Here is an 18014-nt window from a genome sequence, read left to right as displayed (position 1 = left end):
TGTATTTTGTAAACTTTGGCTTTCATTATTGTATCTGTACTGGTATGTTTTCCCTATCAGGTTGTCAATAAAAAAAATTATAAAAAATAAAAAAATATATCACTTCACAATTATACTCCCAAGAGGAATAGCACTATTCCAAAAGAGTAAAAAACCACCGCACGTCATCCTACTTTGCGCACTCACATTCTACGACCAACAGTATATTTGTCCTATCAGTTATGGGATTCCCATGCAGACCGTTTGCTACAGCAAGGATCGCTCTTACATATGACATTAATACTGTAGATATGCTTATGAGAGCTACAACAAAAGCAGGCATTCAATTCCTGCTCCACCGGTTTTTACATTGGTGGCCTGTGTAAATCACAAACACAACAAGATGGGCCGAGTGCTGAAACTTTTCATCCACTCACTCCCAGTCAAGAGATCTAGTTTAATCCATTGTTCTTTTGCTCACTATGTCACCCCAGTTTGGACCCAGCCATATGCAAATCAGTTTCGACCCTGCTCCTCATGAGAACAGTCCAGCCCAAATTGCCAGGTCTCATCCTCCTTGGACTGGAAACAAGCACCCTGGGACTGGTTTTGGGGGTTTCAGCCACGCAAGCTTGAATACAGCGGCACAGCGAGCAAGGGGCCCACGTCTGTGAAAGCCACAAAATGGTTTACAGCCTTTGAGAGGGCTTGTAAGAGGAGGAAACTCAGCCAGAAGTATTGGGACTTGCTACTTTGGGACCTGTTCTTGGGTAAGTGCAAGGATAGACTCCTGACACTTAATGAGGAAGATTCCGAGTCCTAGGACCTCATGAAGTATACAGTGATTGAAGACTTTAGACTCACCACTGAGTAAAGGATTACGTTTAGGGAGACTCAAAACCTCGAGTCAGACCTACGTAGATTTTATTGACTTGTTGAAAGGCAACCAGGTACAAGACTATGAAGGGCTTCATAATTAATTATTAAAGAGCATTTGCTAAGTAACAGCGTTCCCAAAAACTTGCATCAGTACTTGGTAGACCATGGTATGGTGTGAGCCCTAATGTACCCCAATATAGGCCTAGGTAGATACAGGACCGTTTACCTACATTTGTCCTACCTTGCTCTACATAATGGTTCTGGCGCTGATTTTTTACCTAGTTACGTGCCGAATAAACGTTGTGTGGTTTTCTTCGAAAACTAGCCTCATTTATTATGCATGAGGATTTTTAGTATCATTGCAGGATTACTGTCTTCTGTATAATAACTCTGTACAAGAGTACTGCAGTCATCATCCTTGAACGACAGGCCCACAGTACCATTCTAGGCAGATCCCCTGAGGGCACCTTTTGGGTATATAAGCACCATATCTTTACTGGGCAAACCAGAGGAGAAGCTTCCATGCGGACACGAGAGGCTGGAGTCTCTACATACAGAACCTCCAACATGCGGTGGTCTGACTCTAGACCATCAGGTAATGATGTTGGCTCTTTCCTAGGGGGATTCTTGGCTTCACATCTACATACATGTTAGGTACACTTAGGCACACTTAGCTAGGGTTTGCGTCTTAGGAATACTCTTGATTACTGCCATGTATCAATATGCCTGCATGTATTCACTGTTTCAGCTCATGGTAGGATTCTACCTTTTATTTGCTCTGTTGGTGCTTGTAATCTTATACATAGGTGTCGGTCTAATGATTGTCATAGCAAATACATTTTACACTAGAATGGTGCTGGTTGCAAATGCCCCCATTGTTTGTTCTGTGTATCTCTCTCAGAAGAAGTAAGCACAAGTGACTGAGGGAAAAGTACTGCACTGCTTCCACGATGCCCGAGGGGTTCGAGAGTGGTCATGTTCAGTGGTTTCCAGAAAGCTATTCGCTCCTTGGTAAGGATTGTGGGCTTATAGTGGCACTGCGAGCTAGCTGGTCTATAGGCCAACATATCCTGCGGGGATGTCTTTAATCAGTGTAGATACCAATCCCTTAGTTCAGATTATCTTAATGCACAGATCCTTTAGATTTGTAGGAACACCACAACACATGGAGGGGGTGACCATAAAAAGAGGGTTTGCCAATACCCCACGTTGAGAAATTAAGGGGGAAGTGTTAGAAATGGGGTTCTCTAGTTGGCAAGGGTTTCCACCTTTGTCCAAGTAGGGACCCTTCTTTTTAGTGATGGAAAAGGAGTTGCACTCCTAAAATAACCCCTGCTCAACCCCTTGGTAGCTTGGCACGAGCAGTCAGGCTTATCTCAGAGGCAGTGTGTGAAGCATTTGCACATAACCAACAGTAATACAGTGAAAACATTACAAAAGAACACACCACACAGTTTAGAACAATATCCAATCTGTTTATACATCTAAAACAAGGCCAAAACGATAAGAATCCAACATACAGTACTTAAAAATATATACATTGCAAGATATACTTGAAATTGCAGAAATCTTAAAAACACAGTTCCTACGCGTTGGAAGCTCTGTCAGGGGCTAACGCGATGCTGAAAACTGTAACCGTTCCAGACGACCGCGTCGGTAGGGGCCAGCGAAAGTGTGGACAGACTCGTGAACAGTACCTTTCTCGTTGCAGCTAGCATGTAGCTGCGAGCCAGTAATGGCAACAGTTGCAGTTGGGTTGCAAAATGGAAGCAGTGCAGAGTGCGGAGCCCTCTCAATGCGGTGCAGGCAGCAGCTCGGTGATGATCGTCCAGACTGCGTCGGTGAGGCCAAGGCTCACGGTGCAGCTCGATGCGGTGCTGGCAGGTTGTGGTGCAAGCGACAGCCAGTTAGCGGGAGCAGGTGTCGGTCAGCGAGGACTACTACAGGACGAGGCGGTGCGTCGTGAAACTTACGAGTGGTGCCCCCAGCCACTATGGCGTCAATGAGACCAGGATGGTGAAGTGAGGCAAGGTGGTGCGGAGTGCGGTGCCCACAGGTTACGGTGGTGGCAGCGGTGGTTGTTGGTGGTGAGATCAGGGTTGCGATGAGAGATGTGGGCGGTGCCTTCTGCGGTGCGGTCAGGACACAACCCTTCTCTCTGGCAACTGAAACAGCGGTTCCAGAAGTGGTACCCGAAGGTTTGTGAAGTCTTTGCAGTCCCTGAGACTTCAGAACACGAGGCAAGCTTGTGTTCAAGCCCTTGGATATACTCAGCACAAGTAAAGAAAGTTCAGTCCTTTCACTGCCCAAGGCAGAAGCACCAACTGCATGCCAACCCAACAAAGCAACAGCACAGCAAAGGGGCAATACTCTTCTTGGCAGTTCTTACAGCTGTTCTTCTTGGCAGGTTCCTTCAATCTAGCGAGTTCTCTCTGAAGTCTTTTCTATCCCTGAGACGTCCAACAGGAGGCAAACTCTACTTCAAGCCATTGGAGTAAATGGACAGCAGGACGATGAAAGTACTATCCAGTCCTTTCCCTGCCCAAGACCGAAGCAGCAAGAGAACGCAGCAGAGAACGCAGCAGAGAACGCAGCAGAGAACGCAGCAGAGAACGCAGCAGAGAACGCAGCAGAGAACGCAGCAGAGAACGCAGCAGAGGCAGTTCCTCCTGACAGCTTTTCCAGCTCTTCTTCCTAACAGGTTCCTTCGTTCAGCTGTAATGTAAAATCCTGGGGTCAGGGCCCCAATAATTATACAGCAAACTTTTTTGTCCTCTTGTTGGAGAGACTGTGCACAGCCATAACCAGTTCTGTCCTCTCTGGTGCAGCTGCACGGCAGGACTCTGAATACAGCCCAGGTCTATTCAGCCCAGCCCTGACTCATTCATGAAAGGAAGGACTCCCATCAACCGCCCCCCCCCCCCCCCCCCCGTGGCTGCCCGAGAGAAAGCACCTCCCCAGCCCCTGTCACTCCAAAGCCAGACTGACTCAATCCACAAACCAGCAGAGGCACACAGGATGGCTAAGCTAGAAAATACCCACTTTCTAAAAGTGCTATTTTCAAGTTTCAATATAAAAATTATCTTAACTAAAAGATGCATCTTTATATTCGGAGCTCATGCATACTAAACTTGACTATCCTACCTTGTTCCAATGGAAAGTTATATTTGTATGAGGTTATAAACTCCCATTCTACCCTATGGGGCAGAAAGCCTTTCCACAGTGACAAACTAAATGCACTGTAATTCACTACCAGGACATGTCCTACCTTTCACATGCACCTTACCCACAGGGGTACCTTGAGCCTACCCTAGGGGTGTCATAGAAGTAAGAAAAGGGAAGATGAGGGCTAGGCAAGTGGGTGCACTCACCAAGTCGACATGGCAGTTACAAACTCTGCAGTGGCAGGTCCGAGTTAACTTTACAAAGCTACTTCTGTGGGTGGCACAATCAGCGCTACAGGCCCACTAGTAGCATTTGATTTACAGGCCCTGTCACTCTCAGTGCATGGTACTAGGGACTTCCTAGTAAATCAAATATGCTAATCATGGAAACACCAATTCATGACACAATTTACACAGCATATGCACTTTAGCACTGATCAGCAGTGCTCAGGGTCCTAAAACCAACAGGTTAGTAAAAAATAAGAGAAAGAAGCAAAAAGTTTGGGCATAATCCTGTAAAAAGGGCCATTTCCAACAGGCAGTCGAAGGATAAAAACAAAGTGTCCTCTAAAAAAAAAAAAACGAAACCTGACTGGAGGTTGGCACCACATACAATACAGTCCAAGGGAGGGTACCAGGGTTAAAACTGGGATCCCAAGAAGGCTTGGAGCTTTCATAGTAAGACCAATGAGCACTGAACTGGAGACACTACCTGTCCCAAAAAGGATAGACCGCTGGATGGGAGTGTCCACATCCACTGCGTTATTTGCAGGAGTGCCGATCCAGGACATCTGCAGGGCAGCAACCTGGACATCTACGCACCCCTTCACTAGGCACTACTGCTTAGAAGCGACTGCAGAAACAGATTTGGCAGTGGGAGAAGCGGTGCTGAGAAATATCATCCAATAACGGTGAGCCCCCTTTACATCCCTCCTTCCTTTTTTTTGATTGCAAAGGCACATTTTATTATCGCTGTGTATGATGTAATTCATACTGTCTTACATGATATTCTGATTCAGGCATGTGAATCTATGAAAGCTCCATAACTGGAGTAAGAAAACAAGTTACTTACCTGCAACTGTAGATCTCCAGTATTGGAAGCTTTCATAGATTCACATGCAACCCACCTTCCTCCCCTAAGAGGCTCACCTTGGATTCAGCACGGAAAGTGTTTTATGCACAAGTGCGCGAAAATCTGAGGAGCAAGAGGTTCTCTCAGGAGGGTTCCAGAGGGTGAGGAGCTGTGATTGATTGGTTCACGGAAAAGTTTGGTCCTTTTTACATAACACGTGTTATGGGTTGCAAAAGGGAAATGGGCCTAGGCCTCTTTCAGTTCGCTATACTGCTAAGCAGTGCTTTTTTATTTACCGGAGACTCCCGTCTCGACGACGGGAAATGATTCAGGCATGTGAATCTATGAAAGCTTCCAATACTGGAGTAAGTCCTGGAAACGGATTTCAAGTCAGACAAGCTCAGGTACCCTCTTCCTCAAGGAACCCCACCTGTCGGCTTCAGGGGGACCTGAGACCCAGGAACTTAGGCCTTAATCGGCAGAGCTCCTTGGCCAAGGGGGACCCCTCTAGGGAAGATATGTGCCAAAGACAGAGGACCTGTCCCACTCTTGAGAGCCTGAGACAGCAAGCTGCTGACCAGGGAAAAAATAGCTGTCAGTGGGAGGAGGGACTCCTGTACACAGAGGTCAGGGCCAGTGGTGGCTCCTCCACTAAGGGGAGCATCGCCCCACTGAACAAAAGGTCAAATAAAATAATAACATATTGATAAACATTTTAATTTTCCATTTACAGTCAGTGGCTCTCGGGACGAGGTGGGGATGGCCAGAGCAGTGAAAGGAGTGGTTTGCACTCCTTAAGTGCGCATGTCTGCTGAGCCAGCCTTCTTGGGCCCTTGGGGAAAAAAAAACACAAAAGTACATGAAGGGAAATAGGATTGGCAAAAACAAACTGAAGCACAATTTTGCCATGAAGGATATTCATAAGCTTGGTTTTGTCAACCTGGTGAATATCCTTCGCGGCAGAAAAATTTGTGAAGTCTGATTTGATGAGAGGTTGTTGGAACCAGTTTAGCAAATTAGTTGTTCATCAGATGCACATGGTATTGATCAAACAAGATCTGAAATTACTATGGAAGAAAAAAATAAATTGCTTTCCAATTCCACATTGACGGTTTCAGGCATAAACTGCCTGTTTTTAAAAGAACGGTTAGCGGCACAAGGTAAAATTCCCAATCTCTGCATAATGTACACGGATCTCAAATGGAGAGGGTGCCCCCCCCTTCAAGATGTGGTTCTCTCTCAAAGATATGCAGACACTCCATATTACATATCTTTAGCTGTAGAGGTTTGAAACATTTGCTGCAATGCTCTACTCATGATATATTTTTAACATTTGATTTATTTAAGACCTGAAATGGAACACAAGTCCCTTACAGGTATTTTATGTGACCCGTCCCGATTTTAGCTCTGAAACATGAAGTTCCAAATGTCACTCTGGCAAATACATCCTACCCTTAATTCTAAGCAAAGATGGTTCATTTAGAAGCTGGAGGAAAAGGCATACAACCACAAATAAAAATTATTTACGTGAGATGTATGATGGTATATAAGCTATAGTTGAACACATAATGCCTGCATTTCTGTTCTAGGGTGCCTTTTTTCTTCCAAACCATTCTTGGCAGCCAGCAAGAATGCCACCAGTTTCAAAGACGTTTGGCAGCCTACTTAATAAAGTTTTCCCTCTACTGTCTCAAAGGAATTGTGTACATGCTTGAATGCTTGATATACTACTACTACTACTACTACAACTTAAAGCATTCTGCAGACTTTGGTCAGACTGCCTATGGGAATGTTTTATTACAGCAGGTTGTAGGTTGTCTCTTGTTTAAAAGGGGTGGGTTTGTTTTAATGTTTTGCTATTTGGCCAATCTGTTCTCCCCTTGGTCCCATTGGTATTTAGGAAGCATGACTGCTGCCACAGAATACATGTTCCCTTGCCTGAAATGGACTACTCTGCTAATATGTCATTGTACACTTATTCCAAGCATTTATGTCTGCTTTCCAATGCCTCGGCTTGCTTCATAATTTACAAGAAAACAGTATAAATGAGTCTTTTATTCTTTCTGATTAAAGTGTTTGTTTCTAGTAATGTGTGAATCTGAGGAGATCTGAAGGACATGTTAAAAAAACAAGTACTACAGATGCAGAACTTTGTTCAAGAATTTTTTTGGGGTTCACAACTAATGTAGGAATAATCATGAAAATCAACCGGAAAATTACGTTCTGGCATGAAGATGCAATAATGAAAGGTTACCACTAATCCTAACATTGCTTCAGTGGAATCACCATCGAAATAATAAGCCCTGAATTGACTTACCTCTGTGAAAATATTTTAAATAAGTACTTTGCTTTAGAAAAACTAAACATTTCATTCAAAATATTATTTTTGCCTTCTTAAGAAGGCTTTATTGGCAAAATGGAACTAATTTTCTTTTTATACATGAAGCCACTCACACTTTGAAACTATTATATTAGTAAAAGTGACATGTGAATGTATCTGTTTTTAAAAGAAAAATGGGAGTTAAGCACAGTTCAGATTTATTTAGAAGCACACTCCACCAGTACATCACCATGCCCTGTTAGTAGCTTCACCCCTTTTGTATGGATACTTAAGATCCTGGCAGAGCACACATATATTCCCTTTTCTTTCATTGTGTGTGTGGGGGGGGCCTGCGGTAAAGGGCTGCTTTTGATTTCACTGGGTATTCAAATGCAGGAGCACTAGGATTATGCAAGTGTTCCATCTTCTTTCAAGGATCTCAATCTGTGTTTATAAGTAGTGAACAGAGCAGCAACCCCATCCATTGAAATAATTATGAAGATAAGTGAGAAATATGCTGTACCTCCAAAGTTTAGTGTGGCCTGACCTTTATGTATGATCTTAGGAAATCTACCATATGGAGATCTTCAGAAAGCTGTAGTTGCAGCTTTAACTCCAGTAGAGTGAATTTTGGGGTACTAATTAAGATGTATTTGGTTTTTGATTTCAACGTTTATACAAAAGACTTTCTTCTGGTAAGTTGCCTGAGTGAGCAGGCTTGTGGTTTACACACTTTTGTCTGTGGAATATTTTTGCTCTTGAATAGTTAGAATTTTTTTCAATTCTCCTGATGTCTTGTTAGTGCAAAGATCGTTCTGCCAGAAAGTAAAGATTCTGAATAAAGTCAAAGAGAAATGGAATGATTAACATGGGAGTCGACATTATCTTGGAAATAAGAGTGGTGCCTTTGTTCTTTTGCTAGGTCTAGTTCATGAGAGCAAAGGGCATGGAACTTGCCACATTGCATACTAAGGTAATCGCTGTATCTCTATAAAGTGCACCAAAATGAGGTACACTGTGCGGAGAGTCCAGACGACCCTTACTGGTTTACAGAGGTTACAATAATAATCACAAATGCTCCTTTGTGGTAGTGTAGGCGAGCAGTTTAGGTTTAGAGGATAGTGTTAAGCATTTACTGCACACACAGTCAGTAAGTGAGACACACCCAATAAAGAAATCTAACACCTATTTATAAAAAATAAAAAAAATGTAATATGAATTTAGACACCAAGATCATAATCAAGTACTTAGAAAATGCACTGTAATGAATGTTTAAAGTGGTAATGTTAACCTATGGGGTAAAACATACTGAATTTAATCACTTCGCAATGACATACAGCGCTGTTCTTCTGGACTGGAGGTAAACATAGGGCAAGGTCCAAGGCAGCACAAAGAGGTCAGCTCTGTTGGCTCTGGGGTGTTCCAATGCAGAGGCTGCAAGCAGGGAGCTCAAGTCTAGAAGGTCTTGGGCATGTAGGGATACCATTGGTCCACTCTCAATCAGGCTGGGGGGTCTGTGTGCTGTGGGGCTTTGTCTGGCGGGGTTGCGTCGCTGTAGACTCTCTCAGTACCTGCAAAGAGGCTTCAGGCGGCGACGGGGTGGGGGGGTAGTGAATCAGTCTGGCCAAGTTCCAAGTTCCTGAGGGTCTTAGGACCATGTTGGCACCGTCATCTCCCTCGGACATGGGCTGGGGAACATGTTTGCAGGGGTGCTTTGTGATGTCTTGTTACAGTCGGTCTGAGGCTCTCTCTCGGTCTAGGGGACCTGGTAAAGAGGGGAAACAGGGCAGCAAGACCACCAACAAGCCTTGGCTGCTGTAACTGCTCAGGTTTCCCAGGGTATTGGTGCTGGGTGGCTCCTGAGGGCCACGGCACCTCTCGGCTGGGCAGATCTGACTTCCTGGAGCACAAAGACCTTTTTCCTGTAACGCTGCTCCTTTGTTGAGCTCAATGACTAGCAACATGGTGTACCAGCAGCTGCTTTGTGGTGCCTGCAAATGCAGTGGAGCAGCTCCTTTACACCAAGGGAGATCTTTCCCTGTTGAGGTGCTGGGCAGTGATCCAAGGGTTTGGGGGAAGAGTGTTAGTGTTTGGCGACGTCAGTCCAGCGCGGTCAAAGTGCAAGCAACCTCACAGAGTTTTATGCCAATCTTTGGTGCAGGTTTTCAGTTCTCGCTCTCGTCGGTCCTTCTTTCTGCATTGGTTCCCAGTAGTTAAATCGGATTTCCTGGTATCAGGGGATCCCCTAAATACTCCACTTAAGGACGCTAAGGGTAGTGAAGGATAGTAGCAAATGGGCTACCTACCCTTGAGGGTCACTACATCCCCTAGATAACAATTTCCTGTGGGGAGTGGGCATAACCTTGTCCCAGAGTTCTTAATTCTACCACACATAAGGTGGAATTATTTTGTATTTACTTCAGGCTGCCCACCTTAGGGTTGTGACTATCCTGGAGGTGCAACCCGCCTCCCTGCATAGCTAATTTCCCACCTCCCATATTACGCCGCGGACTACTGTCCTTACCCTGTATAGGTCATGTAAAACAGTAGGGGCAGCATTCCGCTTTTAAACATTTGTTGCATGACCACGCATTTTTTCGTGTTAGTGAGTGCAGTTATCTGATCCACCTGGTGCAAAGTTCCACCTGGTGCAAAGTTCCATTATTATGTGAAACTCAGAACACTTGCATGGACATCATGAGTGCATGATAAGTGAAAGTGTAGCACATGCATAGAAGCAGTGTTGTATTGTAATTGCATTTATATAGCGCTTACTAACCCTGACGAGGCGTCGAAGCGCTTTTACAGCAAGTACCACGCTACTCCGGAACCCATGAAGGATTAGTGTTGAATTAGTATAGTGAAATATGAAAGTAATTTGAGTGGTGGATATTAGTCAGTTATTTGGATTGCGAAGGATAGCGGACGGATAGAAGAGGGGAAAGGTTTGCATTTATATAGCGCTGGTTACCCCTATTGAAACGCTTTTTTGGGCGCGTAGCACGCTACTCTGGAACCCATAAAGGATTAGTGATGAATTAGTATAGTAAATACGAAATTTGAGATGTGGACAGGTTAGTCTTATTTTGATTGAAAACGATAGTGGAGAAATATAAGAGTGAAAGATCTAGAATATTTTTCTTGTGTGGGGGGGGTGAGGGGGCGAGTTCATAGCAGGAGGAGGAGACTTGGGATGAGTGAAAAGGGATGTGGTGGGAACCAGACGCAGAAATTCCACGCTGAGGTTGCCCACAGTCAACAAATCGAGCAGGAAGATTTTCCCAGAGTGTGTGCATGTCCCATCTACACCTCCAGCGGTCTATCCTAAAGTTATGAGGGACACCCCTTATGACAGTCTTTTGGATTCTTTCAAAGACTTTGAAAGGAAGATTTCAGCCCTAAATGGGTTTGATACTCGATCTCTGCACTAGAGCAAACTGTTGGTTCTTTGAAGTGATCAGTGGATACCGTATATTCAAGTATAAGTAGCAGACGCTTCGATCCCCAGCATACCACTCCAAACGCAGGTCTGAGTACTCTACCCAGCGACGCCATTGCCAGCAGAAAGCGGGGGGGGGGGCAACATCTCAGGCTCAAGCACAGGCCCAGGTCTCATCGGCAGCTTTATCACAACCGCCTTTGCGATCCTACACTCCCAACCTACCCGATGTTCCGAGGGTCACGAAGTCTAACTCTAGGTGGCAAGCACTTGGCACGACGACCCAGCAGGAAAGCCGGAGCAGCTCAGATTTGACCACCGCATCTCAACACTCACAGCTGGCATACTGCCCCTCCAATACCACCATCCAGGTGCCCTCGGCGGAAACTCCCTACGTCATTGTACTGGGGAAAGTGCCCCTTAATGAAGGGCGCAGAGGAACACTTCAATCAACTTAAAAGTAAGACTGTTCACTGGCTGTAACTAGGGCTAATGCTTAATATCCCCCACGCAGATGCTGGCAGAGAAAGTGCTGTGTGAATCAGAGTACTGAGGCAAGTGGGATACATTTTGGAAGTCCCTGATTTAGCATGGCAGACTATGGAGGATGGAACAGCTTACCAAAAACCGATGAAGTGTAATGCCTAAATTCCTGTGGCTGGAGATAGACATTAAAGGGCGGAGATAGGGATACCTCTAGAAACTCCATGAAGTTCTTGTATGCAAAGGACGGCTGATTAGTTAGTCTTAAACCCTGCCATTTGCTATATGGTAGGGTTGCAGAGCAGACTACAGCTTATTTTTCAAGGTAAAGAAATTGATAGGCAGGGCCTGCCCGTCTCAGATTATGGCTTCAGGAAGGTGAGGGGAAAGCCGTGAGCAGAGAGCTCACAGTTCACTGTACCCACGTTTTGGGTACTTCTGCTTGAAGCCACTACTTGCTGTGAGAGTCATCACTTTGCACAACGGATTTGTAAGGAAAGGAGTATGAAAGCTGAATTTTAAAGAGCCAACTCAAACATGTTCTGAAGCCTTAAGACAGTGGATCCACTTTCTCCTGTCTGGACGATGATATAATGTGGGATCTAAACAACCCACTTTGCTCATCTGCACCCAAATCTAAATGGCAGGAGTAAGCAGAGCATGTGTGTATACAACGGCACATGCTACAAAAAGGTTAACTAGGATAAATCTAGGAGAGTAATATATGGCCAACTTATACCAGCCAACATGGATAAACAAGCATTAGCAAAGCCAATAGACTTGGCATTAGCTGCCAGCCTCTCCGCTTTGTCATCATTTGTTTTGTTATCGCTTCTGAAAAAATGTAATTGCTATAAAAATATTTTTGGAAGAGTAGCCCCTGGCAATTAAGTGAACAATTTGGTGTGTGGATAGGCTCCTTGTGAAAAATCAATAACGCGATTACAGTATGGTAAGCCAAAGTCTAAAGTGGGCTTTCCACTAGACCATGCTGCATGCTGTACAGGGACAGAAGAAAAATGTTAAAGACATTAACAGCAGAACACTGGATGAAAAGGGCTGGCTGAAAGCCCTAAAAATAAATAATATTTATAATTTCAGTAACTCAAAACGTTTTGGCTAAAGCCATAGATCAGAAACGACCATACCTTCATCAAGATATGATTCCAGAAGACTTCCGCCTAGTTTTTTTATAACATGAATTGCTTCCAAATTGCCAGAACCTTTGAGTCGGAGTACTGCTTCTACAGCCAGTTTTGCAAAATGATCTTTATGATGAGTAAGCAACTTAGATGACAGTGTGGTCCTGGAAATATTTAGCAGGTCTTTCTGAAATTTTTCATCATCATTCCTAAAATGTTAAAATAAACAGCAACACAAAAATAACTGATTAGCATGTATTATCAAATGTCTTTCCTCAAAAGAAGCCACTCATTCTTTGGCAAGCATTTTAAATCCTCAGGCAAAATATCCAAACCACAAATAATTTAAGCTGTGGTGACCAAAGATATGACTTGAACAAAACTCCACACTGTGCCCAAGCAACACAGGACTATAAGATTATGTTACAAGGTCAAAGGACACATCTGTTTTGTGGGGGGTAACAATTGGAGGTTAAAATGGCCTTCAAACATTGCTTCTATAGTAAAAGACTGGGCACATCTGCAATATATGACTGATTGACAACGTTCAAAATTAAGGATCTCAAACGACTAATTTAGTTATATATTTCTCATTTTCAAATAAACATACATCTGTGATGCAATACAAATTTACAGTATATATCATAGATCCGGTAAAAAAATACTTGGATTTGCTAAATAATATACCCATGATCCACAGCCGCTTTCAGCAAAGCTTCTCTAGCAGCTTGGGTAGCTTGCCTCCAGCCTGCTATGATAGTCTGAGGGTGAAACTTCTTGGCAATCAGAAGTTCAGCTTCCTAATAAAAAAGCACACCGAGTATATAGTTATTCATGTGATGAATATAATTTCGATAAAAATAATCCAATACTAATCAAGAGTTACAACAATTTTCTTCTGGCAAAAAGGATGGTAGTCCAACTCTGTTCTTATATGGCCTCCCCACTGTAGTGAGTTGCTGGAACTCTATAGAGAACTACTACTCAGTAGCCTGAAGGCAAAAGGAGATTTGGGCACCTCTCCAAAACCACCTGTTAAAAAGTGCTGAGAATGAACACAAGCATTCAGAACTGCAAATATGTTCTTGAATAATAATTGTAATGTACAGTGTATTAAGCTGAGATGGTAAGAAAAGTGGGAGTGGCATCAATTGTAGTCTCTCTCTACTATAATGTTCTATTAAGTTTGTGTATATATATTATATATATATATATATATATATATATATATATATACATACATACACACACACACACACACACACATATATAAATGGGAACAAAAATAGAAGGCGGCGGCTTATACTTTCAGGGATGCCCTACCATGCTATTGTTCATCCTTAAAGTTTGGCTAGTCCCACATTATCAAAGTTTGCACTGCGATAAATACATAGCATCGTTAAGCTAACTTCTGTCAACAGCTGATTTTGAATTTACAGAGGCATAACAATAAAAAAAAAAATGAAGACGTTCTACACAGATTGAAGCACAAAGGGCCAGATGTAGGAAGCTTAATTCCGGTCCGTAACGGCCGAAATTACCGAATTTCGTCCGTTACCGACCGGAATTAGGCTTTTCATATGTAGGTGGCTTCATTTCAGATTAATCGGTATTTAAGAATTCGGTAAATTACCGATTCTTAAAAATACCGAATCGGTAAATTACCGAATCTGTGTAGGGAGCACTCAAATGAGTGCTTTTCCCATCTTAGGATTCGTTATTTACCACCAACTAGAAGTTGGTGGTAAATAATGAAAACCTTAGAAAAAGCATTTCTTTTGCTTTTCCAACAGTGCCATGTTGCAGACATACATGCCCTTAGGGCATGTCTGCAACATGTGCACCCATACACATTTGAGGGGTGCAACAGGGTGTCAAAGTGACACCCTGCCACCCTTCAATGTTCCCCCATTTACTGAATCGGTATTTACCGATTTGGTAATTGACATTAATTCCTATGGGCCACCAGGTCCATAGGAATGAATGGCAATCGGTAATTACCGAAACTTACCGATTCGGTAATTATTTAAGAAAAATGACCTACATCCCATTTGCCCGTTCTTAACCCCTTCCGCGCTCATGACTAGCTGAGCTCGTCATGAGTTGCGCCGCTCGCACGCTCATGACGAGCTCAGCTCGTCATGTAACGCGGTATTTTAACCGCACGCGCGCTGCGACGATTTTCGCGCTGCGCTGCTTTTTTTAAAAAGCCACGTTCGTCATCAGCGTGCGAGCGGCGCAACTGATGACTAGCTGAGCTCGTCATCAGCGTCGAAGTGGTTAAAAAAAGTCAGCGCACAGCGGGAAAACCGCTAGCGCTGATGCGGTTAAATACCGAATCTGTATGATTCGGTATTTAAGAATCGGTAATCTGGGATTACCTACATCGGGCCCAAAGTCTCTTCAGGCAGTCAATTTAGGATCTTGGAGGAAGTCTCTTCCCTTCCCCCCCCCCCCCCCCCCCCCCCATACACACACACACACACATTTGAAGCCCTCCCAGGGCTGACCTTGTGGCATGGCCTGGGAGTCGCTAACTTCTGGGCTTAGAAAGATTTGTATGCAACAGGTAAAAAGACCAGTTTTATTCAAATGTTCATTGTTTTGCAATGCTTACTATGGAAAACCGTAGAACCCGATAGACATGGATTTTTCATAGCGAAAGGGAAAGTGTGTTCATAATTGTACTAACAACCTGAAATGTCTTTCGAAGTACTCAGGCTGCTGTGTGAGGATCTTGTGACAAAGCCAGTCAGCGTTGCATTTTAGAACTGCATAGCACATGTTGCAAAGTGGGCAAATATTGGAGTATTGTTTTTCTAGTGGTTAGGAGCTGTTGGCACACAAAACATTAAAGAGGGCTCAGATCCATGTGTCCAGGTGTGCTTACAAGGAGTCAGTTGACTTCTGTGACACCTTTTTAGTGTGCACCCCCTAGTTTGCTGGTTTTTCAATTTTCCGTTTTGTAATTTTCCATTTTTAACGCTATTCACAGCATGTATTAAAGTATTTCCTATTTTAAAAGCAAAAGCACTGAGGACATGGATTGATTGCATACTATTTGTTACAAGGCCGAGTTTGAGATTCTAGCCGGAGATGGCTCTGCCCGGCTATCCCTTAAAGTTAAATATTAAATTAGTTACTTGACCCCAATCTGAGGGTTTGCAGGACACCAGAGGCAAAGACCCCAGTTGGCACAACTGCCACCATGCAACTTAAGACTATCCTGAACTCTCGTACTTAAATTTGGTACACTTACCACACGGAAGGGTTCCCAAAAAAATAAATCAAACGAATGAAAAGGAAATACACAAATAGTACATGGGATCTAAGCTAAAAGGGATAAACTGTTAGAGAGACCTGTTAAACAGGTGTGTCATACTTATTTGGCCTTTTTTTCTGAAATGTATCGCTTGATGAGGACAGAAGCATTCACAACTGTTTCTATGACAAACATCAAGTAGGGAGAAACCATAAAAAAATATATGTACTACCACTAAAAAAAGTTTTTAATTCATTTTTTAACTTTCTTGTTCCTAGAAGCTGGAAAGATGAACACAGTAGCTTATTAAAAACAAATGTGAATGCCATTTTTCAAAAAACGTGGGTGTGGTGTCGGGGGTGTCCACATTTTGGCTGGATTCCTTTTTTGGTAGAAAGGTTATGAAGCTGTGAGGACACAGTAGCCGAACTTTAAAAGAATTAACTGAGGAGAGGCAAGGGAGTTGAGATTCGGCAGCAAAGGGATTCATTACCTATCAAACTTGTAGAATTTAGCGGTCTTGAAGTGTCATTACTACCAATCAAAATGCACAAACTAACATGAAAGGCTCGTTACCCTTAACAGTTCAGCTGCCAGAACAGTCACCGATGTTGTTCCATCTCCAACTTCATCATCTTGGACCTTGGATATGTCTACAAATGTAATACATCAATACATTAAGTGTGCATTGTAGTATTTCTTATTACCAGATACATAAAGCACAAAACAAAACATGCAGGACATAATAGGATATTCCTATTACTTAGGTTCACTACCTATTCAGTCACCTAGCTGCAGGATCAAAACTGTGCATAGCTGAAGTGATGTTTCAGTGAGCCAATCAAAGGCAAACAACCCCTAAGCAACATACAGTTCTGGCTGGAACAACCACCCAAAATGGAATACGAGTTCCATAGTTACAGCTAACAGAGCTATTTGCCACAGCCTTCCATCCAGATTTTTGTATTATTTCTTTGGCATATGTAACTAAGAAAATAATTCAGAGGTGAGGTTAACAATTTTACTGGGAGGTGCCATGAAAATTGAAATTTAAAAGACAACCAATTTAAAATAGAGCAAAAACGAAATTAAACTACATCTATTGGCAAGTACTAAAGCAAAGAAAAAAAACAGACAAATCTAATGCAGTAAGCGTGATTCCCTTACTGAAGTTGTGCCCGTGAATGCTTTTTAGCTAACAGAACACCAAGCACTATAAAAAGGTGCTTAGAAATCCTGACCAGTAGCCCCCAAATCCTTGTCAAAAAGTACCAAAGGCCAACTCCCTAGCTTAGCCCTTTGAAATCATGTAACACACACTTGTATTTTGGTGAACTGTTGTCGAAGAAATGGGTAAACGTAACAAGGCATGGATTGAAAGAAACCTTATTATGGTCTGAACACTAAACATTCAATAATCAGTATCACAGTTACATGGATTGAGATGTTCTGAGACTGGAAAATAAAAGTAAGCGTCCTCATGCCCTACCCTGGAGTACTTAACATTACAACCATTAGCAGGCACATCACTTACTGCACTGGTGATATCAGATAGGCACAGTGCATAGGTATTCATTCTTGGGATCCTGAAAGTTGTTTTTGCTACATCTGCCCCACCCCCTCACATTTGTTGCAGCCCCAATACTGTGAATAAGGGAGGCACCCATCCAGAGCATCAGTCTGTTGCCTCAGGCCCCCTCCCTCCTATGCACCCCACAGTTTCCTAATGTACCCTAAGGGGTCTGGCATCTGGGGTTCCGACAACTTCTGTATCATAATTTAGGGAAAGAGGGATCTTAAGATCCAAGTATTCAAATAATGCTGTGTTGATTGAATATTAGATTGTGTTTAAGTAAGCCCTTGAGGGCGTATGATGCCCACCCCCTCACAATATGATTATTCGAATATTGCTATAAGATGAAGATAACAACATCCTAATCAGGTAATGTTAGCTCATATATTTTGAAACTGCTTCTTCGATAGAAGTATTAGTCAGTCATCAGACGTTTTAGAACACAAGAAATGACAGTAAATAACTGATTTGATGGGGTTTAATTTTGGTTCTTTGCAACCCAGAAATCGCCTCTTGTCATATTTTGGTATATGTTGGTTCTTTATAACAAATTAATGTCTGGTGTGCTCCCCTAAAAAATCCACCACTAGTCTTGAGGCGGTTGCTTCTACCTCATCGACTCAATGTCAGAGCTTGATGGTGGTTGTGTGTAAGATGGTGGTAAAGTGGTCGATGGTCCTGTTGAAAAATGTTTAAAAAAA

At 43.1% G+C, this 18014-nt stretch overlaps 1 protein-coding gene across 1 annotated transcript in view; it reads right to left on the bottom strand.

Annotated features, from left to right (window-relative positions):
- CCT2 (chaperonin containing TCP1 subunit 2) overlaps positions 1–18014 on the bottom strand; it is a 310711-nt gene that overhangs the window by 194624 nt on the left and 98073 nt on the right. The window contains exons 5-7 of the mRNA XM_078678105.1: positions 16317–16393; positions 13166–13278; positions 12485–12687 (exon numbers count right to left, since the gene is read on the bottom strand). Of these exons, the coding sequence (XP_078534231.1) occupies positions 12485–12687; positions 13166–13278; positions 16317–16393 (393 nt within the window). The remainder of the gene's footprint in view (positions 1–12484; positions 12688–13165; positions 13279–16316; positions 16394–18014) is intronic.

The sequence above is a fragment of the Lissotriton helveticus genome, chromosome 1_1 (assembly GCF_964261635.1).
Source record: "Lissotriton helveticus chromosome 1_1, aLisHel1.1, whole genome shotgun sequence".
Classification (NCBI taxonomy): domain Eukaryota; kingdom Metazoa; phylum Chordata; class Amphibia; order Caudata; family Salamandridae; genus Lissotriton; species Lissotriton helveticus.
Note: the sequence above shows the minus strand (reverse complement) of the source record. Positions and strands in the feature narration are given on the sequence as shown.